Source organism: Haliotis rubra, unplaced genomic scaffold (assembly GCF_003918875.1).
Source record: "Haliotis rubra isolate DU_JTF1 unplaced genomic scaffold, ASM391887v1 Scf402, whole genome shotgun sequence".
In the NCBI taxonomy this organism is placed as follows: domain Eukaryota; kingdom Metazoa; phylum Mollusca; class Gastropoda; order Lepetellida; family Haliotidae; genus Haliotis; species Haliotis rubra.
Window position 1 is genome coordinate 373,626 of NW_025767083.1, and position 25,758 is coordinate 399,383.

At 42.4% G+C, this 25,758-nt stretch overlaps 2 protein-coding genes across 3 annotated transcripts; both read left to right on the plus strand.

Annotated features, from left to right (window-relative positions):
- The first annotated feature begins 29 nt into the window (after positions 1-29).
- Positions 30-6,286, plus strand: LOC124287623 (cell division cycle-associated protein 3-like). The gene is given in 5 exon segments (XM_046724122.1): positions 30-98; positions 1,928-2,163; positions 3,587-3,762; positions 3,764-3,788; positions 5,363-6,286. Coding segments are annotated over 4 exon segments (699 nt in total). The 5' UTR covers positions 30-98; positions 1,928-1,940; the 3' UTR covers positions 5,638-6,286.
- A 3,913-nt stretch (positions 6,287-10,199) lies between these two features.
- On the plus strand, positions 10,200-24,388 carry LOC124287614 (cytochrome P450 4F6-like). 2 transcript variants are annotated; one of them, XM_046724113.1, is made up of 11 exons: positions 10,200-10,548; positions 14,592-14,742; positions 16,328-16,503; positions 17,889-18,013; positions 18,470-18,532; positions 19,106-19,229; positions 19,864-19,993; positions 20,382-20,511; positions 21,550-21,828; positions 23,085-23,150; positions 23,842-24,388. In XM_046724113.1, the coding sequence occupies exons 1-11, from the start codon at positions 10,369-10,371 to the stop codon at positions 23,951-23,953; spliced, it is 1,536 nt and encodes a 511-aa protein (XP_046580069.1). In that variant the 5' UTR covers positions 10,200-10,368; the 3' UTR covers positions 23,954-24,388. The 2 variants fall into 2 exon arrangements, with proteins under 2 accessions (XP_046580069.1, XP_046580070.1); XM_046724114.1 differs by lacking the exon at positions 14,592-14,742 and adding an exon at positions 14,783-14,930.
- The last annotated feature ends 1,370 nt before the right edge of the window (positions 24,389-25,758 follow it).

Here is a 25,758-nt window from a genome sequence, read left to right on the forward strand (position 1 = left end):
ACTGATATTTTGTCCCTTCTACAACATGCCGCGGCATTTCATTGGTCAGAGCGGGAAGTTCAAACTTGCATTCGGAACATTGTCTGCATGGAAAGGAGGTAGGCAGTGGTTTGTGCAATATTGGCCTCCTGCTTTAATGGATCACATTTGTTAGAAACGATATGCTTTTTGATGTTTGATAATATGTGAAGTTAGAGACAAATTTGGACATATTCCTGGGGTAAAAACGCCGAGAAATAAAGGCCATCTCCAGATGTCTGATATAAGTGATAATCTGACATTTTTCCGAATAACATGTAGATGGTTGATCTCACCGTTGACCACTGGCCACCCTAATGTGGCGTTAAAATCCAGTTATGAATGTACTTTATAGAACACGTTTATGATAAGCAATTCCATCTCAATGCTCGTTCTAACAACATTTCAGCTTTCTGTAACTAAATTTGCATCAAAACAATCACTATATAATATTATATATAGCATATAATATGGAAGTTGACAAAAACTATGCATTTGTGGCATATCTTTAACCAATTTAAATACACTGGGGCAATTTGACCAAACCTGGGGCGATTTGACCAAAAATCCGGGTCATTTTGACCAAATTGGCTTGGGCGTTTTGTAGCTGGGGCGATTTGACTGGCACCCCCTGAAATACAGTACAGATTGATGGGGTGTTTGTTTTGCTACATATATATGCTGTGGGGACTGTTAGAGGGAGGACACAGCAATGCTGAAGGGGTTGTTGTCGGCACAGGTACTACAGATACGTACCCCAGGTACGTTTCGGTATACTGATATGTACCCTAAACGAAGTCAAAATACAGCAACGTACCCGGTACCCTAAAAGGCGGATGAGTCCATATTCCGCAATCCAAAACCGAAACCGCATGTAGTTGTTCCCATTCAACTGATTGCAAGTGGTATTCATATGCATCGCGAAATATCCGTTACTGTGTATTCTCAGTACTTACATAACGCAATCAAATGTATCTAATACAACAGCATGACAGTTCCGTTCACGAATACGACACAATGGGAATGGAATCGTCCTAGGGTACGTTTCTGTATTCTCATTATGGCCAGGGTACATAGCTGTATACAGAAATGTACCTGGGGTACATATCTGTAGTACCCGTGCCGACAACGAACCCTTCAGCCCCGGCAATACTCACCCACAGGAATCAGAGAAAGACATCTGCTTGTGAGTCCTTTCATCATCAATCCCTCTTCCACTCTCATGATCAAGTATTCATCCAACCACTAGCAGGCTTTTACTTTGCCTTACAATACAAGGGGCCAAGATGACCCATAATTTCTAATTTCAAGGGTCCTCACAGGAAATGTAATGGTCCTGTTAAGTAATGAAATAGTTCAGTGCACTGTACTTTAAGGTGTAACAGAAGCTTTATATTTTTTGTTAAGAATTTGGTAAAACAAATATTTTTCTGCGTCCCTCCTTGACACAATATATATTATTTCGGTACACTTACAGAATACCAGATACCTATCAGCCATATTGTTTAGTGTAACGTCAGCCTATCCCTTACCCTAAATCCCGTAACCCTGAACCTTACCCTAACCCTAAGTAAACTCACATGCTTTCAAAGATGGCGGAAGGTATCCGGTATTTTGTAATCTTACCATTATTTCTGCATCCATTGTATACCGTAGGTACAAATCATGCTAATACTGACAGTACATGTCGTTGTTTTGGAAAGACTTCCGCCCGTATCCCCCCTTAAACCTAACCCTAATGGCGTATGCTTATGCTGGCATTTTAATCTGAACATAGGATACCTACTTCCATTAAATCATATTACCTGAATAGTATATATATAGATAGAGATATCTATCTATCTTTTCCTCTTCGTTAAAGTTTAAGGGGGATATGGGCGGAAGTCATACCATTGTGTTTATTTTCCAGTTAACATTTCATCATGGGAGGTATTGGCAGCAAGGTCGAAATGTTGGATGATGGTACAGGTACCCCAGTCAAGTGTCAAATTGGCAGTCGCCAACTAGATGATGATCCCCGCTCACCTACCAACAACATTCCACGTACACCTATCATAGTGGACAAAACACCTGATGGACTTCTTGACCCACGCTCCCCAACTCCTGGAATTTGGAGAACGCCAATTAACAATTTTATGAAAAAAGGTAAAACATTATAAAGCGTTTTGTTATTCATGTATAACAACATCAGATATTATAACTGGCGAAATGGAAATGTCTAACAACGGCTCATGAAGCCCAGCCTTAGTGCAGCAGCATGTGAGCTTACAGCACATGAAGACAATACACAATGCTGCTAAGAGAGGGGTCACATGTAACATGGTATATATGGGATTCCACTTTCTCAGTAAAATACAGAATTCTAGTACTTTTTGGGGCTGTGTCCCATCCAGGATTTGAACCCACACTCTCAAAATGAGGCACCGAATGGCTAACACACAGTGATCTAGCCCACTCAGCAGCCATGGATAGGATTCAACACAAAAAAGTACTTGAATCTGTACTTCACTGAGAAAGTGGAATCTCAAGCATAGAATATGAAAGCACATCAGTCATCAGCATCCCCAATTGTAACATTTTGACTTAATCTGTTGAAAATGCTGCATGCACTGATTAAATTTCATCTATATCTCCAATTCAATTTTCAGCAACTGTCTATGAAATCAGAAGTTTCACATCTTTTGATTAATACTACTGCCTAATGAGATAAGCTTATTTGCTGAGTTCATATATTCATTGATTCATATATGTTCATAATTATAACAGGGGGCGGTGGGGTAGCCTAATGGTTAAAGCGTTGGCTCGTCACGCCGAAGACCCGGGTTCGAATCCCCACATGGGTACAATGCGTGAAGCCCATTTCTGGTGTCCCCCACCGTGATGTTGCTGTGGAATATTGCTAAAAGCGGCGTAAACCCAAGCTCAGTTAGTCAGTCAGTCATAATTATTACAGGAATGAGAGCCAGTTCCGCCTGGACATATTTGGGTATCAATTTAAGCATGAATGAATTTGCAACAAACGATGATAAAATTTCCCAGAAGCTGAAACTTTCTGATTTCATGCTTATACAGTTATGACTTATGTGAGGTGGATTCATTGTTGTCTGTGAAGGAAAACATTTAGACATCAAGCTTAGTTCTCTTCTCTTGAGTAAATAATGCACATATAAATATGAGAAAAATGACCAGGGTCTAAGTACACAATTCTCTAAGTGAATTGTTTTGTTGTCTGAGTTTCTGGAAACACAAGGAATTCTGGGAGTTTTGCTTTCTGAGTAGAAAAGATCCCGATTGCCATAATCTATGTAGCATTCTAGTAATAAAAAATATAAATGAATCTGGTATTAGTGGTAATAAAGTTTTGTTATTTGAATGTATGTCATTGTACCGGATGGTATGGCATGCTTCTCTTATAGCAATTGTTTGTTCGGTCAGATCTACGCGACTACGCTGGAATGTTGCAGAGAGAAGTGTCAAACAACATTCACACAGAAACAAGTGTTTAAGTTGTCTTGCATAATTTTCAATGTAAGATCATAATTTGTCAACCATGTTCTGTTTCCTGAAGATGAATTCAAGTCTGTGCAAGAGGACGTCAAACCTCTCCTGGAGGACAACACAAGTCCAGACATGTCACGCAAGAATGACGATGTCGAGGCAGACAAACTGGACATGAAGGATGACTTGGGGGGCGGTGGCAGCAGTAGCAGAACTACAACACATGTCACTGTCCGACGCGGATGAGTCTGCAAGTCTTCTTGTTACAAACCGTGAGTCCTGTTTGAGATGTTGTTTCCTCAGTAAGGAATCGCTCCCAACTTACACCAGACATTCCAGTTCGTTCAAATGTTTAGTGTCCTCATCATCCACTGCTGGTTAAAATATCAGGTGTCCAAAGCAGTTCAAGCCCTGCCCTGACAAAATCCTTCCACAAGATTCTCAACCCTCACTTGACATATTTCTCCCATCTACCCGCCATGTTTTCGCTTGGGATATGTTTTGTCTTTACTCTCATTGTTGTCATTCACTGTGGGGAAAACCCATTCAGCTGTGCAGCTATCAAAATGAAATTATGCATTTGCCTAAATTGCCCAAGGGTGACTGATTAGATTGGAGAAATGAATTACCAACTGGCATAACTGGCAACTTTTATTAGTGAGTGAGCTGGGTTTCATGCCGCTTTAAGCAATATTCCAGCAATATCACAGCATTGACACCAGAAATGGGCTTCCCACATTGTACCCATCTGGGGAATCAAGTCCGGGGTCTTTGGCGAGACGAGCGAACGCTTTATCCACTGGGCTACCCTACTGCTCGTCATGTTTATATTGTTTATTTCTGGAAACAATGTGGCGTGGTTAAAGAGTTCACTCCTCATGCTGAAGACTGGGTTGAGTTTGCATAGGGCTACATTAATCCCCCTCGCCATTCTATGGTTGGAATAACAAGCACCCCATTTCTCCTTGCCTCAATTTAAGATGTTACACTTTGTAATCCTGAGTTGTGAAGCCTGTGAAAGTCCGGGTTAGAATATTGGCCTTCAGTAACCCATGCTTGTTGTAAAAGGCGACACGGGATCGGGTAGTCAGGCTTGCTGACTTGGTTGACACATGTCATCGGTTCCCAATTGCACAGATTGATGCTCATGTTGTTGATCACTGGATTGTCTGGTCCAGACTCCATTATTTACAGAACGCCGCCATATAGCTGTAATATTGCTGAGTGTGGCGTAAAACTAAACTCACTCACGTTTATTAAGTTTATTGAGCATGTTATTACATCTTAAACCAGTTCAACAAACAGAATACAGGGTATATGGTAGGAACAAAGTGTAGATGGCATGATAAGGTACTACATGACACTTGACTACCAGATGATCCTGAACTGTCACCACAACATTGTTCCCCAGGGTTATGCAGGTTTCAACTGCTTTTGGAAAACATGACAGATAAATAATAATGATGTATTTTCTGTTTGAATATCATGTTTCCATTAGCCAGAGTGGTACACAAAGTGTGTGATCTAGACTACCAATTGTCAGACTTCAATTATGTGGAAACTGTGGTGGCTCAGTGGGTTAGTGTGTTGACGATTAGGTGCCTCACTCTGAGAGTGTGGGATCAATTCTGGATGGAACACAACCCCTAAAAGTACAAGAATCTGCATGTTACTGAGAAAGTGGGATCCCAAATATAGCATTTATCCTTATCGTATTATTGATATGAGAATTATGATGAATTCCCAGATTCAATTCAACCCATGTTTTTGAAAAAATGCTAGTGTAATCTGCTTGGATGATTCGTTATGTAACCTACTGTAATGGAGGGCCTGTGTTATTTTCCAGCTAAGCCAGTTGTCACAAAGAAACCGAAAGGACAGAAGACACAACCAAAGAAGCTTTTCTACGACAAGAAGAAAACCAGCAAGGCCTTCAGCTCCACCCCTAAGTCTGTGCTCACCTCCACCCCACCCCGCTCCCCACTCTCCACTGTTGTCATAGACACCAACTCCCCACGTGTCATCATGCACAGGAAGCAGACAAAGAAGATCGACGCAGCTCGTCAGTGCCGGCTCGGGGCTCTCAAATCCTCACAGGATAAGGAGAACGTTGACATGTAAAGTCTGCTCAAAATATATTTAATCTATGGCAAATGACTGCAGTTTGGATCGACTGTGTTTACTTGATGCTTCTGTTGTGATTGCTACCACACATGATTAGAAAGGTCAAGGTCTGTCTTGGTGTCAGAGGTGGACTGAGTACATCCTGCATGTGACACTGGACATGATAAGAAGAAGACCATGGTCCAGTTATGCAGTGAGTCAGCTAACAGGAACGCATTGCTTTTAGTGCAGATTTTACTGAATCATTCATGATACATCACTTTGTTTTAGCATTTATTGCAGTGAACATGTTAAACACAAACTGTATAGATAAAACAATTGATTGAAAAGTAAACCATCAGTATTCTCAAATCACATCTACCTCTGAGAAAACTAACCAATCAAAATCTTTCTTTTTTCACAGCTGGTTTAACAAAACTTCCATTTTGTTTCAACTGCTGTTATCAAGATGAGAACTTATGTGGTAGTCATGTCTTGGTCCAGCTGCTGTCAACAAAACATGATCTCACATGGTAGTCATGTCTTGGTCCAGCTGCTGTCAACAAAACATGATCTCACATGGTAGTCATGTCTTGGTCCAGCTGCTGTCAACAAAACATGATCTCACATGGTAGTCATGTCTTGGTTCAGCTGCTGTCAACAAAACATGATCTCACATGGTAGTCATCAGCTGCTGTCAACAAAACATGATCTCACATGGTAGTCATGTCTTGGTTCAGCTGCTGTCAACAAAACATGATCTCACATGGTAGTCATGTCTTGGTCCAGCTGCTGTCAACAAAACATGATCTCACATGGTAGTCATGTCTTGGTCCAGCTGCTGTCAACAAAACATGATCTCACATGGTAGTCATGTCTTGGTCCAGCTGCTGTCAACAAAACATGATCTCACATGATCTCACATGGTAGTCATGTCTTGGTCCAGCTGCTGTCAACATCTCAAACATGTCTTGGTCCAGCTGCTGTCAACAAAACATGATCTCACATGGTAGTCATGTCTTGGTTCAGCTGCTGTCAACAAAACAAGTCATGTCTTGGTCCAGCTGCTGTCAACATGATCTCACATGGTAGTCATGTCTTGGTTCAGCTGCTGTCAACAAAACATGATCTCACATGGTAGTCATGTCTTGGTCCAGCTGCTGTCAACAAAACATGATCTCACATGGTAGTCATGTCTTGGTCCAGCTGCTGTCAACAAAACATGATCTCACATGGTAGTCATGTCTTGGTCCAGCTGTTGTCAACAAAAAACATGATCTCATCATGCGGTAGTCATGTCTTGGTCCAGCTGCTGTCAACAAAACATGGTAGTCATCAACAAACATCTCACATGGTAGTCATGTCTTGGTTCAGCTGCTGTCAACAAAACATGATCTCACATGGTAGTCATGTCTTGGTCCAGCTGCTGTCAACAAAACAAGATCTCACATGGTAGTCATGTCTTGGTTCATGATCTCACATGTCTTGTCAGCTGCTGTCAACAAAACATGATCTCACATGGTAGTCATGTCTTGGTTCAGCTGCTGTCAACAAAAAACATGGATCTCACATGGTAGTCATGTCTTGGTCAGCTTGGTCCAGCTGTCAACAAAACATCTCACATGGTAGTCATGTCTTGGTTCAGCTGCTGTCAACAAAACATGATCTCACATGGTAGTCATGTCTTGGTCATGTCTTGGTCAGCTGCTGTCAACAAAACATGATCTCACATGGTAGTCATGTCTTGGTTCAGCTGCTGTCAACAAAACATGATCTCACATGGTAGTCATGTCTTGGTCCAGCTGCTGTCAACAAAACATGATCTCACATGGTAGTCATGTCTTGGTCCAGCTGCTGTCAACAAAACATCATCTCACGATGGTAGTCATGTCTTGGTCCAGCTGCTGTCAACAAAAGTCATGTCTTTGATCTCAACATGGTATGGTAGTCATGTCTTGGTCCAGCTGCTGTCAACAAACAAGATCTCACGTGGTAGTCATGTCTTGGTCCAGCTGCTGTCAACAAAAATGATCTCACATGGTAGTCATGTCTTGGTTCAGCTGCTGTCAACAAAACAACATCTCACATGGTAGTCATGTCTTGGTCCAGCTGCTGTCAACAAAACAAGATCTCACATGGTAGTCATGTCTTGGTCCAGCTGCTGTCAACAAGACAAATTACCATGTGACAAACTTGTTTGGTTGGGAGTATTTCTGTAAAATGAGTACCTCACCTTAATAACATTTTTGTAATGTTTTCCCTTTGTATATATGTATAATATTTGTTTATCCTTTTGGATTGACAGGTCAGTATTTTAAGTGTAACAGCAAGTCTCCTAAAGGGGTTTTATCAGCTGGATGGCAAAAGCATGCTTTTGGATGCGTGAAAGTCTATTTATAGCATTTGCTATAGCATCAGTGTAGTCTTGTGGGATTTCTTCATTAGTATCAAATAGCACAATCCTATTTACAAACCAATATCTTATGTATTTCAGAGTGACCAATGACAGGAACTTTGTTAAAACAGGTTAGATTTAGTCCTGATTTTAGGAGGGCATCAGCCCCAAACACCTGATGGAGCTTGATCACTGTTGTAGATAGACACATGGAAATTTGATAATAATATGCAGTATTCAAATGTTGATGAATACATCTGTTATATCATGTGTACAAAAGTGTTAACCAGAGTACAGTAATTTATCATGTGTAAATATTCCATTAGCCATGTACATGGTAGACATGCTGTTGATACTGCTTGGCTCGGTGCACTGTACACCGAGATATTTTGTACATTCTCATCAAATCATGAAGTTCTTTAAACTGGAGCAGTATGTACACCATACTTTAAAAAAACATGAAAAAAAATCCTTTTTTATTTACAGATGTTTTTTTCATGAGGTTAACCATATATGTCACTTTAGCACATCCTGGATTATTCAAACATTCAGACTTGTCCAAACTGATTTTATCTTTGTACATACATCCAAATAAACTGAAGAAATTAACACAAAAATACTAACATTTTTCTCATGTAAAGTTCATTGTATATGTTAGCATATTTAGTGACCCATTCATTGTCATCAGATTTGTATCTTGTATATAATGTATATCACTTGCTCATTATTTAACTGAGAGACTATGGTAACACCAGTATAAATGTGTGTGAGTTTAATAAATGTTCCAACATGATCATGTTGTCTGTAGTTATTGATTACATGGTCATTGGTTACTTTGGTCTTTCCTCTGCCAGTCCACCTATGATAACTTCACATCCCTCCAGGCAGTATGGTTATCATGTTCACACCATATGGCTTGCCCTTACCAGAATTCTTGGTAAAAGGGTCAAGATGGGTGCCAGCACCAGTAAAACACAGCCTTAGAAAAACCTGTAAGAGGTGAAAGAGACTTTTTTATATTTTATGTAGCTTTTATCTTGTGGCCTTTAGGGGCGGTGGGGTAGCCTAGTGGTTAAAGCGTTCGCTCGTCACGCTGAAGACCCGGGTTCGATTCCCCACGTGGGTACAAAGTGTTAAGCCAATTTCTGGTGTCCCCGGCCGTGATATTGCTGGAATATTTCTTAAAGCGGCATAAAACTAAACTCACTCACTTGTCGCCTTTAATACAACCTGATAGTTTTTTTTCTCAAATTTCAGTGACTCCCTGAATATGACTTAGTCCATGTTTCATTTCAAATGCCTTAAATCATATTTGTACTGTCATGGAAATTGTCAAAATGTTTGGCTAAAATTCTGTGCCTGGAAAATGGTATTCCAGATGCCCCAGTGATGTATGCTGGATACCATGAAGTCTGCCCTCATCTCATTCTGACACCCACCTTGGGTTAGCCATGCTTGTTATAAGAATAGCCCTGATAACATTTATCATTGATGCTCATCCTGTCACCCACGTGTTCCTGGCCTAGACTATTGTTTACATGTTGTCCTTAGCACTAGGATCATATAACACAAACACTCTAACATTGATCTGTGCTTGACTGTCGCAGGGCTTAAAAGCACAGTACAACGGAACTATCCTAATTATTATTAAGTTTGTATTAGTGGTGGTCCGATTAATTGAAATAATCGAAGATTGGTCGCAGTGACTAAACGACCAAGCAATCGATCATGATTTCTCATATCGAACACAAACAATTCTGGAACACTTGTTTTCATCAACAAGATTTTTCACAAGGTTGGTTTTATCTATTACTTTTTATAAGCACTACAAGCTTGTTCCAAGTCGTGATTGAATTCATCTTAAAGACACCAAGAAATTTATGTTCCTAACATACTAGTCATCCTTTAAAGATGTGAAATTTTGCCAAAAACACCCCAAAAGTAACTACATGTTGTTTTCCTTATTTTTGTGTGCATTAACAAATTTCATAAATGACGCTAACCAATTATTTTCGATGATTGATCGGTGGTAATGAACCAATCATCAATTATGAGATTTTAACCAATTCCCAACACTAGTTTGTATCACACAGAACGGGACGATATAAAGCTCACGTGTGTATGAAGGTAAATTTAAAACACGCATGTCGCTAACGAAGGGAGTTATCTACCTTATAACATTATATCGCACCAGTGAGCGATCTCGTGAAAGGAGTATCGTAAGCGGGTGATAAAAGATATCCGGACTTTGACATATCTGACCGAGATCACGTACATTCACAACTGGGACGTCGGATAGTCATTCCCGCTGGTGTCGTTCAGGGAGGACATTGTGAGCGAGCACCTGCTAAGCTATGAGTATCTACACCTACGTCCTGTCCCTGTCACGATGGCGGGGGGCGAGTCTCCTCCTGGCTGTACTGGGTCTAATGAAACTCATGCAGGGGATTATACGATACAGACGAATGTTCAAGTTCTACAACAGTCTCCCCGGCGAGACCGACTTCCACTGGATATGGGGAAATCTGCATAAGGTTTGTCACAGATTCAGTTATAGAGCGCGGATATGAAAGAACTCATCAGGTTACAGGGTATGCCTCATATTGTACAGGGTGTATAGGGCAATAGACCGAATCAACAACTTGTTACAAGGAAATCAGTCATTGATGTATTCTAGGTCAGGGCCGTATATGTCAGGACAGACTGTTAATGCAGTATGGTGGTTTCTATACAACCTACTTCACTCAGTGAATGCTATCATGAGTGAGTGAGTGAGTTGGGTTTTACGCCGCACTCAGCAATTTTCCAGCTATATAGCGGCGGTCTGTAAATAATCGAGTCTGGACCAGACAATCCAGTAATCAACAGCATGAACATCGATCTGCGCAATTCAGGGACGGATACAGCTTTTTGAGAAAGCGGGGGTGCACACTATTGAGAAAGGAGGGGTGTACACTTCATTTTCACGAGTTTCAATGGTCATTTAATAAACTCTCAGGACAAAAGGGGGGTGCGCACCCCTGCACACACACACACACACACACACAATGGATCCGCCTATGGCAGTTGGGAACCGATGACATGTGTCAACCAAGCCAGCAAGCCTGACCACCCGATCCCGTTAGTCGCCTCTTACGACAAGCATGGGTTACTGAAGGTTCTAACCCGGACCTTCACAGGTCTGCTAACATGAGGCAAATATGACACATCTCAGTTGCCAATGCACGCAACTCCCGAGGCAAGAAACCGGCGGTCTTGGTTCGAATCCCAGATTCGCCTGATTATGTTTCCGGGTTTGAGAGCACTCTTCTCGTGCTCATGGATCTCTAGGAAGCTGAAGACTGCTCATTCCAAGCTTTCCTTCCACAATATGTTGGCTGGTCACATAACGTAAATGAACACTGTTGATAGCGCCGTTTAGAAGAAAGGTTTCTACACCCTGAAAACGAAAATATTAACTCATTTAAGTATAATAATCTATTTCTATTTGACGCCGAGAGTGTTTGCTCAAATCGCGGATGGGACGCAACCAAACAAAAGTACAAGAATCAGTCCTTTACCTAGAAATGTGTAATCCCAAACATATCATATGTTAATGTGTACATCGTTCTATAGTCAGGCCGGAGTCCCGGATTCAATTCTCCACATTTGTATTTTTATATATATGAAGCCAATATCTAATATACCCCGACGTTATATGGTGGGACCTAAAACATGTATCTTCACGATATATGTCTTCATTACCATCAACCCGTGAAGGTCCGGGCTAGAACATTGATCTTCAGTAACCCATGCTTGCAAGAGGCGACTAACGGGATCGGGTGGTCAGGTTCGCTGGCTTGGTTGACACATGTCATCGGTTCCCAATTGCGCAGATCGATGCTCATGCTGTTGATCACTGGATTATCTGGTCCAGACTCGATTATTTACAGACCGCCGCCATATAGCTGGAATATTGCTGAGTGCGGAGTAAAACTAAACTCACTCACTCACTCATTATGATTAAAACCTACTTGTGTAGTTTATAGTGCGTGAGTTTCGTGTTCGTGAGTTTCACAGATCATCTGGGTCTGTATGCCTCAGTACTCTGTGTACGGTATGCGATAACATGGAGGCGTGCTCTTTACTTGAGCTCGTTGCCAGACAAGTGGGTACACGTGACCTTATCACCGTCCTACATCGCACGTGATGAAAAAACCCACCCAAAATGACTAGCGACGGTACAATTTTAGCGTTCATTTGGTCAACAAGATCGGACAAGTCCTTTCCAAAAACGTTAAGAGTGTATGTTGGAAATAAAGTCCATTGTTTTCGTAATCAAAAATGATTATAATCAGAATGTAACCATGTCCACGCATCCCTCAGCAAACTCCCGTCCCTACACACCAAGTAGTAAAATACATCTTACACGTTATTCACACCTTCTTACAGCTTTAGACCCGTGAAGATCTGGGGTAGAATAGGTCTTCAGCACCCATGTGCTTGCCATAAAAGGCGACTATGCTTGTCGTAAGAGGCGACTAAGGGGATCGGGTGGTCAGTTTCGCTGACTTGGTTGACACACGTCATCGGTTCCCAATTTGCGCTGATCGATGCTCATGCTGTTGATCACTGGATTGTCTGGTCCAGACTCGATTATTTACAGACCGCCGCCATATAGCTGTGATATTGCTGAGTGCGGCGTAAAACTAAACTCACTCACTCACTCTTACAGCTTTACAGTTTATGTCAATAATATAATGGCGTATGGAATCGCCCCACATCACTGAAGACAATGTATATTTTAGTCTGACTGTTCAGATCTATTCTACTTAAACGTGATACTCTGCGTGAAGAAACGTCTATGGAAGGTTGCGTCAGCTGAACCCTGAGCGAATGCCGACAGCCTTATCTGAGTGAAGGATGTTTGATGTCTCGATCCAATACCTGCGTCGTTGTTGTCAACATTAAGATATACGTGTATGTACTTCTATTTTAACAAGAGGGCGGTGGGGTAGCCTAGTGGTTAAAGCGTTGGCTCGTCACGCCGAAGACCCGGGTTCGAATCCCCACATGGGTACAATGTGTGAAGCCCATTTCTGGTGTCCCCCGCCGTGATGTTGCTGGAATATTGCTCAAAGCGGCGTAAAACCAAACTCAGTCAGAGAAACCCCTCGCAGGACACTAATGTTTCTTTGTTGTTTAGACCTTGGCTCTGAGAAACAAGTTTTCGTTTAATTATATACATTCAGAACTGCCGTTTTTCGAGATGTAATCATATATGTTGTTCTAAATGCTTCGATCACTCGCACCAATAACTTAGAGCCCCCCGTGCTGACAGGCTGATGTAATAGTTCACCTGACGCAACCTTCAATGTAGGTGTCATCAGATCTCCAGGCAGAGACGTGGCTTGCAGGCTTATTGGACAGTCATGTATTATATTTTATTGTATTAAAGTTATTTTATGCAGTCAACTTTGATAATCCCCTTATTCCGTGAAACTTTGATCTGATCAGTAAATGATTCGGTGTTTAGGACTATTTTCTCTGTAGGTCACTGCGCTCAGTAATACCATTCACTGCATTGTCTGGTCCAGCCTCGACTATGGACAGGCCGTCTTTATATAGTTGGAATATTGCTGAGCATAGGCGGATCCAGGAATTTCAAAGGGGTGAGAGGTTCGAACCACCTGACCCCCCCACCCCACCCCACCCCGGACCCCGGCAAAACATTAACTTCTGTGTGTTCGCTCTCCCCGGATCCGCCAATGCTGTGTGTGATATAAAACAACCTATGACTTTGTTTGTAAATAGTATTACATTTGTCAGTACCAATAGTTATTTTAATAATTTTGATTTAATATAGGTGATGATCATGTTTAGTATTCCTCCTCCTCCTCCTCGCCAGTTAACCCCTTCCCACACGCCCTAAAGCATACCTTCGAACCCACACTGAGTACTAATTCGTACTTACACATACTAAACCCTACCTATAAACACACGCCAACCCAATAACCCTACCTTACTAACGCACATCCACTGATTGGGGTGACAGTTGTCTCGTCATCATAAATTCCGAATCTCCTGTGCACCGTTTGTCGTGCGAGTATTCGATTATTGTGTTTTGTCCCACTATTGCTTTACTTGATGTCACCACACCAGGACGTTTCTTCAACATGCGTCACTTCCGACTTTCTTTCACATTATACCGTCACAATGTTGTATATCTGATACACCGAAGAAAGCGGCGTTAAATCCCACTCACTCGATCACTCACTCAGTCAACCACTCAGTCAACCACTCAGTCAACCACCAACTCACTCATTCAAACACTCACTCAACCACTAACTCACTCGCTCAGTCAAACTCACTCACTCAGTCAACCACTCAGTCTAGCACTATAAAACCAGCTTAACTCGGTCATTCAACCCACTCACTCAACCACTACATCATTCACTCAGTCAACCACTCACTCACTCACTTAACCGCTAACTCACCCATCCACTCACTCAACCACTAACTCACTCACTCAGTCAACCACTCACTCACTCTCTCAGTCAACCACTCACTCACTCACTAACACGGGCTTTGTGTTAAGGTAAGGGGCAAGGAGACGGAGGTACGGATGGAGTACATGGACGGGCTGATGCGGAAACACAAGTACTTCTATAGACTGTGGCAGGGAGCGTTTAGACCTGTTATAATGTGCTGTCACCCCGACTCAGTAAAGCTCCTCCTAAAAACATCAGGTTAGTTCTCATTGTATAACATTCTGTGTTTTCCCTAAAGCTTTCCAGTGACACTGAAGAGCGGATGAAATACATCAATGGGTTGATGCTGAAGAATCCACGTTTCTTCCGAATATGGGCTGGTCCTTTCAGGCCTGTTCTGACGCTTCATCATCCGGATGTAGTGAAAGAGCTTCTGAAGACATCTGGTTAGTCGAGACGCTTTCTCATACAGGTGCCCGTGAAGACCCGGGTTAGAATTGATCTTCAGCAACCAATGCTTGTCTTAAGAGGCGACTTACGGGATCGGGTGGTCAGGCTCGCTGACTTGGCTGACACATGTCATCGTATCCCAATTGTGTAGAGCAATGCTCATACTGTTGATCACTGGAATTTCGTTACCCTTTACAATCATATAAGATGCTTAAAGGATATCAAAAGAGCAACTCCATGTATTTACAGACGGCGTTAAACAAACAAACAGTTATTCATACATGGGCAACGTTACAGTAGGAGCTGGTCTGTTTTAACATCTCAATCATACTCAAGTTGCGATCTCCATGCTACATTAAAATGACATGTGATTTCCGATTGAAGATCCAGGATGGTAGAAGAGCTCTAGGGTCTTCAGCAATTCTGAAATGTATATAAGGGTCCCTCTGCCATAATGCCACGTATTATATACATTATTGCTTTATTTATACACCAAAGAGGCAGGACTAACGGGATCGAGAATGGTCAGTTGTCCGTCTGACTTGGTTGACACATGGGCCATCGGTTCCCAATTGCAAAAGATCGATGCTCATGCTGTTGATCACTGGATTGTCTGGTCAGACTCGATTATTTACAGACCGCCGCCATATAGCTGGGATATTGCTGGAGTGCGGCGTTAATCAAACAAAACTAAACTCACTAGACACTCCTCAACAAGCACATGCCCTTATGACATGTACATGTTCTCTGTAGCAAGAAATAGAAACATTCCAACGTATGAGTTATATTTACTTGAAGCTCCGTACACCTAGGGTTAATTCCATGTAGGATATAACTACGGTGTTATGCCATAACCACAGACATACAATGTATGACACGTTCTGCAAGACCATACCAGATACACTTTCCGTTGTTATTTATAGAATCCGTAAATCTGATTGGCTATTTGTCAACCTTTACGGACATCATGACGTCATACTGTCACATCAATATTAACCATGATGGCACTTTGATTTTCCTTACTGAAATTCCAATGGACGTCACAAGATAGACCTTATTGTCACACAACAATGCTTCAAAGAAATTATTTCTTAACCTCATTACGTGTGTCAGCTATGTGGTATACTGGGTGTTACGAGCTTGAACGGTAATGTACAGCTTTCCTGGCTCACGGGTTGAAGATTCTCCTGGTGTACTAGCTCATGCAACTCGTACATGCTCATCATATCGATCACTGGATTGTCTAGTCCAGACGCGATTATCAAAAAGCGCTGCCACATAGCTGGAATATTGGTAAGATTGTATACTAACTGCAGTGCCGCACACACCGCTAGTGACACATGTAACGCAGATTATTGTGGACTTTGTGCTCAGATTCCAATGGTATTTCCAGAACCAAAGCCCATGTCCGGAGCCTACCAGTTTGCTGTGCCCTGGCTTGGAGAAGGGTTGTTGATAGCCAGTGGTCAGCGCTGGGCCCGCTCTAGGAGGCTGCTGACGCCAGCCTTCCACTTCGACATCCTCAAACCCTACATGGAAGTGTACAACAGGGCGGCCGACGTCTTGCTGGTGAGGAAATACAGGCATATTGCTTGAGTGAGTGAGTGAGTGAGTATGGTTTTACGCCGCTTTTAGCAATATTCCAGCAATATCACGGCGGGGGACACCGGAAATGGGCTTCACACATTGTACCCATGTGGGGAATCGAACCCGGGTCATCGGCGTGACGAGCGAACGCTTTAACCACTAGGCTACCCCACCGCCCCGCATAATGCTTGAGATGGGGTATAGGATATAGAAGACGAGATACATTTTCTTTTGCACTGTTATTTTTATCAGGATCTTAGATATCATCTTATAAATGGAGATTTTAAGTATGATAACAATGTGCATTTATTAAGTATTTTAATGTCGTCAGACCCGCTAATGTTATCAACCACTGTGAATAACATGTTTAGAAGACGACTCCTATTCCTGTAAAAATGTTATTTATTTAAACTACCTCTTATATTTTACTCTAAAACGAAATATACATAGTTATTAAATTGTGTATGGTGTCTCATAAGCCTTATTGGCTGGGTGAACGATATTTTATTATATATATTGTGTATTTTATTTCATGTAATCGTTCACGTGACACCTTAATACACTATATCTGTCTGTCTGTCTGTCTGTCTATATTAGGCTAACGAGGGAGTGTAGGGTATATTGCTGGTAAAGGATTAAAGGGTGGATAAGGATTACGTGTTAATGCTGAAGATAATGGGGAAAGGATTGCTGCGGAATGAGACAGTATGTTACGATTGAGGGTAGATGATATCCTGATGGTGATATAGAAGTACGATTTTATTGCTGGAGTGATATGTATATCACTGAAGAGAGAGTATACTCTGTATTTCTGGTGTTAAATGTTGAAGGAAACCCAAAGTGAAACATATCACAGATAAGTTCCAAACCTAAAGAACAAGGGCAAATGTTTGGCAAAAGACGGATCCCAACGTCGACTGTGAGAGTCAAATGTTGTATTTAGACGCACGGCCAGCCTTACATCCCTCGATTACCACAGACTCCTGATAAAACTGCACATTTTGCGAGTAAAAGAGTGAATCTTCTCACATCGTAACCATGGGCCCCTGGCGTGGGATCAACTTCTAGGCTCCATACGACTCATTGTGATGTGAGTATAATGGGGAATCCTGGTTCGAGGTGATCCCAAGAAACATACTCTTGACATTCGAGGTACTTTAATGGATAGCGTGGTCCGGCCTTGTGACGTCGTTGATTGTGTGTCTTATTGAGCGGCCAACAAACACCAATAGACACCACTGTTCGTATGCCTTCGTGTAGTGGTACACTTTCACCACCGCCAGCTCCGTGTTTCACGTTTAGCTTGCCTTCAGTGCTAAGCTGGGGAGTAGCCATGTGTAATTAAGTAACGCCTTTCTAATTTGCAGGGGAAAATAGCGCGTTACGAGGAGAAGGGGGACAGTTTTGAGGTGTTCGGCCATATCAGCCTCTGCACGCTGGAAGTCATCCTGAAGTGTGCCATGTCATTCGACGACAATATACAGATGAAAGGGTGGGTACTTGCTGACGTGTTTATATATAAGGGTGGGTACATGTTGACAATATAAACATGATAGGGTGGGTACATGTTGACAATATATACATGATAGGGTGGGTACATGTTGAAAATATAAACATGGTAGGGTGGGTACATGTTGACAATATAAACATGATAGGGTGGGTACATGTTGACAATATAAACATGATAGGGTGGGTACATGATGACAATATAAACATGACAGGGGTGCATGTTGACAATATAAACATGGTAGGGTGGGTACATGTTGACAATATGGGGATGTATACAGGTGAAAGGGTAGGTGCATGCTCACGTATACAGGTAGAAGGGTAGATATATGATGACAATATACAAATGAAACATTGCTGACCGAAACTTTAAACGGTATTGACTCTCTTGCGTCTGATCTCACCATAATTATACTGTGATCTCAATCTGCTTTGTTTTCAGGGAGAGTCACCCTTACGTTGTGGCCGTCAACGAGCTGTCTGAGATGTGGTTCGAAAGAGGAAGGTTGGTTATAAGTAACAGGCCTTCTGTTGATACTTCTGGTGTCCATCTGCACATTGTCATTTAACACCAAGTCTGCATCTAGTCGTCAAGGAACACCTTGGGAACAACAAGGAAACTACCTTATTAATATTAATCTTTTCCCCTGAAGCAAGCTTCACTACAAGTCCTGACACAATAAATGTGTCTACATAATGTTTAGTTTCGTATTGCTTTCAGAGATACCCTCTGGTCTATTTTCCGTTCCTGTTTGATTCAAATCCTTCATCTAACTACTTACTTGTCTTCATCTCCACGTTGTTTCTAGCTGTGAATAATAACGATACTTCCGTTAATACAACTGAGGTTGCGAGCCCTTGTACTTTCATAATCCACAGATTAAAGCGTTCGCTCGTCATGCAGGGTTCGATTCCCCACATGGGTACAATGTGTGAAGCCCATTTTTGGTATCCCCCGTGTGATATTGCTGGAATATTGCTAAATAAGGCGTAAAACTAAACTCACTCTCATGGTATAGCACTGTGCCTATACCTTCCTAGTCCACATGTATTGAAAAGATGTGTCTTGTTCTTTCAGGAACCCTCTCCTCTACAACGACTTCGTCTTCAGCTGCACCAAGATGGGGCGCAGATTCAAGCAGCAGTGCGACTTCGTTCACTCCATATCCGAGAACCTCATTAAGAAGAGGCGCGAGACCCTAGTAAGTATCCTCCTTGATTGTGAGGTTAAAATGAGGTTATCTCTCTCCTTTAAAGTGTAAGGCTCGCTGACATGGTTGATACATGTCATCGTGTCCCAATTTCGTAGATCGATGCTCATGACGTTGATCACTGGATTCTCTCGTCTAAACTCGCTTATTTACAGAATGCCGCCATATAGATGGAATATTGCTGAGTGTGGCGTTAAACAACAAACAAATTTAAAGTGTAACATCGCATTTTTTATCATTAGCGTCTCAATCTTGAATAACACGTTGTATATCTGGGTGGCCATGGGCTCCGTTTGATACAAAGCTACTCAGTCTTAGTTCTGGGTTGTTTATTTTCATAATTTTTAACGACGGAAAGAGTAATATTCCAGCTCCACGAAGGTGGTCAGAACATACTCGACCCTAGGTAGTTGTCACAGATATTCACGTTGTCACAGTAGGGTGACACCCAGTCAACCCCAAGACCCATGAAGTCTCCAATATTCACGTTCCTTACAGAGGTCTAAGTGTAATGTAAGAGAGTGAGACAACAAAACCTTTTGTAGTTAAGAAATCAGTTCCCTTTATGATCTTTGTGAACTGATTGTGCGCTTATATAAACACCAACTGTTACCGCAATTTTCAGGACAGAGAGGGGCCCGCCAATAAGAAATACCTGGACTTCCTCGACGTCCTGCTCACTGCTAGGGACGACAGCGGGGACGGTCTTACCTCCATGGAGATCAGGAACGAAGTCGACACATTCCTTTTTGAGGGTGAGGGTTACGAGACATGTGGCTTCAAGGTGTCATGTGGTTGGCTTAATTGTACAGAGAGAACCCAAGTGGGTTACGAGGTACAATGTACATCCCGTCTCCTCAATATTCCTGCAGTTATCAAATATATAATGAAGGTGAGCTGCAGACCCACGTTGCGATGTTTTGCTTTTTCCAGAATACTATTCCTTTCACAAAAGTATATGTTTGCAGACTTGGCGATGGCGTTAACAAATGCGTGAACGATCTCTAGTTGTTATGTGCTGTTTTTTATAGGCAGTATTACATTCTTTCCTTTCAGGATAGTTTATTTTTTGCGGACGCGATGATGATGTTATCCTAAATATATGTAGATCGGATTACTTATCATATCACATTGATTTTCCAGGCCACGACACAACAGCTAGCGCCATCTCATGGATTTTGTACTCGCTGGCCACACACGAAGACATACAGGACAAGGTGCAGGCGGAAGTCGACGGCATCTTGGATGGGAAAGACCCGGAAGTTATAGACTGGTAAGGAAATCGAGAGTATAATAAAGCTATTAATGAGTGTGTGTCTTGGGGCGTTTGTTTTCTGGAAGCGATGTGGGGTGGTTAAAGACTCCACTCCTCATGCTGAAGACTGGGTTGAGTTTGCACAAGGTTACAATATTCCCCCTCGCCATTCTATGTTTGGAATAACAAGCACCCATTTCTCCTTGCCTCAATTTAAGATGTTACACTTTTTAATCCTGAGTTGTGAAACCTTGAAGGTCCGGGTTAGAATATTGATCTTCAGTAACCCATGCTTGTCGTAAGAGGCGACTAACGGGATCGGGTGGTCAGGCTCGCTGACTAGGTTGACACACGTCATCGGTTCCCAATTGCGCAGATCGATGCTCATACTTTTGATCACTGGATTATCTGGTCCATACTCGATTATTTACAGAACGCCGCCATATAGCTGGAATATTGCTGAGTGCGGCGTAAAACTGAACTCACTCACTCACTGAGTTGTGAAATCCGGGCAGTCCTTAGCTGATTCTAAAGTAAAGGAAACGTAGATACGAAGCCATTTTGTATATAGACGTCCACAAAATCAGTCCTCTTGAAAGCGAGATTAATGAGGACGGACGACCATGGTCTCTTCGTTCTTCATCTCAGTGTACTTCAAAACAGTTCTGACCGCCTCCGTGGTGTAGTGGTTAGAGCGTCCGCCCGGAGAGTGGAAGGTCGCGAGTTCGATCCCCGACCGCGTCATACCAAAAGACGTTAAAATATGGTACTTGTTGGTCCCTGCCTGGCGCTCGGCATTAATGGGTACAACAAGGACTGGTCGGCTCGGAGTCAGTATAATGTGTCTGAGTGGAGTATTCATGCTTCACTGCGGCATGGTATCTCAGTGGGCTAGCACTATAAAACCAGCTTCAGTCTGGGCTAGTACAAGCAGCCGCACATACACATACACACGCATGCACGTCGTCATATGAGCGAAATATTCTCAAGTACGACGTTAAACCAAATTTCACCTCACCTCACCTCAAAACAGTTCTCTGTAACTTTCCCTTCCAGGAGCGAGCTGACGGAGTTGTCTTATCTTGGCTGCGTCATCAAGGAGGGTATGCGACTCCACTGCCCCGTGCCATTCATCCAGCGTCAACTCACCCAGCCCACCACCATCGACGGCATCACCCTCCCCAAGGACTCCATCTGCACCGTTCACCTCCTCAACCTCCACCACAACCCGGAAGTGTGGGAAGACCCCTGGGAGTTCAAGCCAGAACGTTTCTTGCCCGAAAACATGCAGGGCAAAGACAGCTACGCCTTTGTGCCTTTCTCAGCTGGTCCCAGGTTTGTTAAGCACAAGGAACGATACCTCAGAAGAATATCTAATTAATTACATTATGCATCCTCCATCCGAATCTGTACAATACCCCCACCCCCCACGTCTGGACGATCCCAGGTTGGTTACAGGGATGCTTATCACTAAATGTCATCTTTTATCAGACACGGTACTCGACAACATATATCAGTAATTAATTGTTGCTTGGTGACTCGAGTGGATCCCGTATCCACGTCGGTGTACACGAATCAATGCGATGCCGTTGGTTAGGGCTGTAGGTTACTCGTCGCTGTATGCGACATAAAGATTGGGGTGATTCGGGTCTGTGACGTGGCATCAAAACATCAATCCCCGGCTTGTCTTGCCCATGGTTAGGTGAGGTCATATGGCGCTTCCAAGAAAATTTCATGCATACGCATGTCAGACTGCCTGTTCTAGGCTGGACTTACGGTTGTTCTGTTTCATAGAGCTAACTGAGAAACATACGACAGATACCCAGCTCCGACACGGTATAATGAATCAAGTTCACTTTAATGGCTGAGCACTAAGTTAGGTTAAAACACATGATTTTCTGCCTGTCGTGGATTCAGGTAAAACACTTACCGGTGAAATAATTACACCATAGTAGTGAATCTCTTAGTTACTATTTTCTTCTTAATATGCATATTCAGATATGTGAGTCGATGCAACAGGCTGGCCAATGGATCGGGTGTTAAGTCTTAATTTTGCTGTGTTTACAGTTGAAACAAGAAAGGTTGTCCAAGCACACCGTGTGTAATGGTCATTTAGTGCTAAGTGTATGCAGTATTTACAAAACTATATGTCGCAGCTCAGTGTGAAATATATGTCACACAATAGGCATTTCAACCGGGGTACGCGAAACTTGATATGGTAATGTGGTGGAGATTTCATTTCCGTGTTTCACCCGTGAAGGTCCGTGTTAGAATTTATCTTCAGTAACCCATGCTTGCAAGAGGCGACTAACGGGATCGGGTGGTCAGGCTCGCTGACTTGGTTGACACATGTCATCGGTTCCCAGTTGCGCAGATCGATGCTCATGCTGTTGATCACTGGATTGTCTGGTCCAGACTCGATTATCCACAGACCGCCGCCATATAGCTGGAATATTGCTGAGTGCGGCGTAAAACTAAACTCACTCACTTCAGTGTTTATGTTTGTGTATTTCGCCTATAGATTAGTGTTGTTGGATGATGACGTGTACAGATCTGTCGACAATCGTTTAATTGAAGTTTGTTAATTCCAGAAACTGCATCGGCCAGCACTTTGCCATGAATGAGGAGAAGGTACTACTTGCCCGCATCCTTCGCAGGTATGTAGGTCGGGGGCTTTCGTGTAGGTGAGGTGAGGTGAGGTGAAATTGGGTTTTACGTCGTACTTGAGAATATTTCGCTCATATGACGACGTGCATGCGTCTGTATGTGTATGTGCGGCTGCTTGTACTAGCCCAGACTTAAGCTGGTTTTATAGTGCTAGCCCACTGAGATACCATGCCGCAGTGAAGCATGAATACCCCACTCAGACACAGTATACTGACTCCGAGCCGACCAGTCCTTGTTGTACCCATTAATGCCGAGCGCCAGGCAGGGACCAACAAGTACCATATTTTAACGTCTTTTGGTATGACGCGGTCGGGGATCGAACCCGCGACCTTCCGCTCTCCGGGCGGACGCTCTAACCACTACACCACGGAGGCGGTCCTTTCGTGTAGGAAATACACAACTCCGCATGGTCTGCAGTCTGCTGTATTTGCAATACCATGACGTATTTTCTTGCTTTGAACAAATTAATAAAAACACGCCGAAACGGCTATATATGTGCTTCTGATATGCACATGTTATCTCGATTGGTTATGAGAAATACACCGTGTGACTATCAGTTTAACAGTACGTATAGAATGCGATATTCTTATTCAAACTAAACCTGAATGTCCATCTGAGATACTGAGTTGATTTCCACACCTGAATTTTACATTGTTACAACAGTGGTTATGTATGTTGTAGGTACCGGCTGGAAATAGACCCGGCTTATCCAGTCAAGAGGAAAGTGGCTGCTGTAATGAGGTCGATGAACGGCATCCGGGTTTTTGCCAAACCGAGGCAGAAGAGTCGGTGATTGCGGACAGGGGAAACAGAAATGGGACAGTGAAGTTGTGATTGTGTGCAGTTATTTGAATTTTTACAAATTCGTGTCTTATTTGATGTATGGTTGCGTTGACTGTCTGTTGTGGTTAAAACAAAACTGTCAATTTGAGATTTTGTGTGAAATAAACTAACCGGTGTGTGTGTTGATATTTTTGTCAGGAGACACGTTATAAAACATTATCTGTTATAAGTTGTTTTGTCGCATTAGTTTTATCAATGAAACGTTGACGTGCGTAGACTGAACGATCAAGTGTACTGTGCCTAGATCCGGAGAATACATTCTAGAGATGTTAATGATATGCAGCATGCGTTCTGTATTTTACATTGTGTATGTCCTTGTATTGCACTAATGTGCTTCAAATGTGTTTCTATTAATTACTTGGCTCACCATGGACATCTAATTTCATGTTTACTCTCAGTTATTTCATCCATCCGTCGGCAACCAGAAGAAACGCTAAAATATTCTGTTTTGGGGTCAGATTTCCCCACCGAGCTTATGGTGTCGGTAGAACTCCGTGCAGCAAGTATATAAGAAGGGCTGCTCCGCTACTTCCTTAAAATCTAATACGGTCTCAATCACAGGGGCGTGTCACGCTTAGAAACAGCGTTAGAAAGACATATAGGTATATAGACCCTACCCTAGTATTATTCCTTTTATATAGTACTAGGGTAGGGTCTATATACCTATATGTCTTTCTAACGCTGTTTCTAAGCGTGACACGCCCCTGTGGTCTCAATACGATGTCATGAATGGCTGTTGTTAAAGTGCGATTTTTTATATAAAGATTAAATATACATATATTGAGTGCACATGGGTGTCTGTTATGTTTGACTATGTTCCACAGTCGAAGACATGGCGCTTACTGTGACCATATTGCTTCGAAACAAATATGATATGTTCAGTGGCAGTTCATGAGGAACCGTCGTTTGATTTACTGAACGAAGCGTCGTAAAATACGTGTTCTTTTGCTGCTGTCTGCCATGACGGCGTGCTGTCTGAACGGAAATACGCACGCACGCACGCACGCACGCACGCACACACACACACACAGAGGTAAATCAAGTAGTAACAGAACCTGGTCTATTATTTGTAAACTTTCAGAAGTTTACAATAGCTACTTTACGATATCGATCTAGCCACCAAATTCATGTTTATGTCCAGCATGTAATAAATTCAGAGCAATATATTGAAATATATATTTCTACCATAGTCCATAATTAACAAAGTTTGGAAATTAAAGACGCGATTGTACTGAAACTACCAGAAATTTATCAATGTTTATTGATAATGCTATGAAAGTAGGAAAGTGTATGAATATTTAACACCCCCCAGAATAGGGAGTACAGACCTCTGGCCTCATCCGCTCCATGGATACAGACTGCTTGATTAATAAAGTCAATATACTGGATATATAATCTTTTATATATTCACATGTATATACTGATTTATCATCCCAAACTGGCTCCCACAGTAGACATCGCTTGTGTGAGATCAGGCGATATCGACATAGATATCGACAATTGAACACCAAATTCAGTTTTTAAACGAACATGTAATATTTGTTAACTGGCACATGTAGTTCCTGCAACAAGTCTGCTTGCTACCTTCAAATAGAAAGATATGCCAGTACATTCTGAGCATTTTCAAATGCTTCCGCCCTTGACGCCAACGCCGTCTTGCGGTAACGTGACGCTCCGTGCTATAACACATGGCCGTCGGGCATGTAGATTCGATCTGTGTCTGTCTACTCACTTTAACACCTGTAGCTCTGTCAA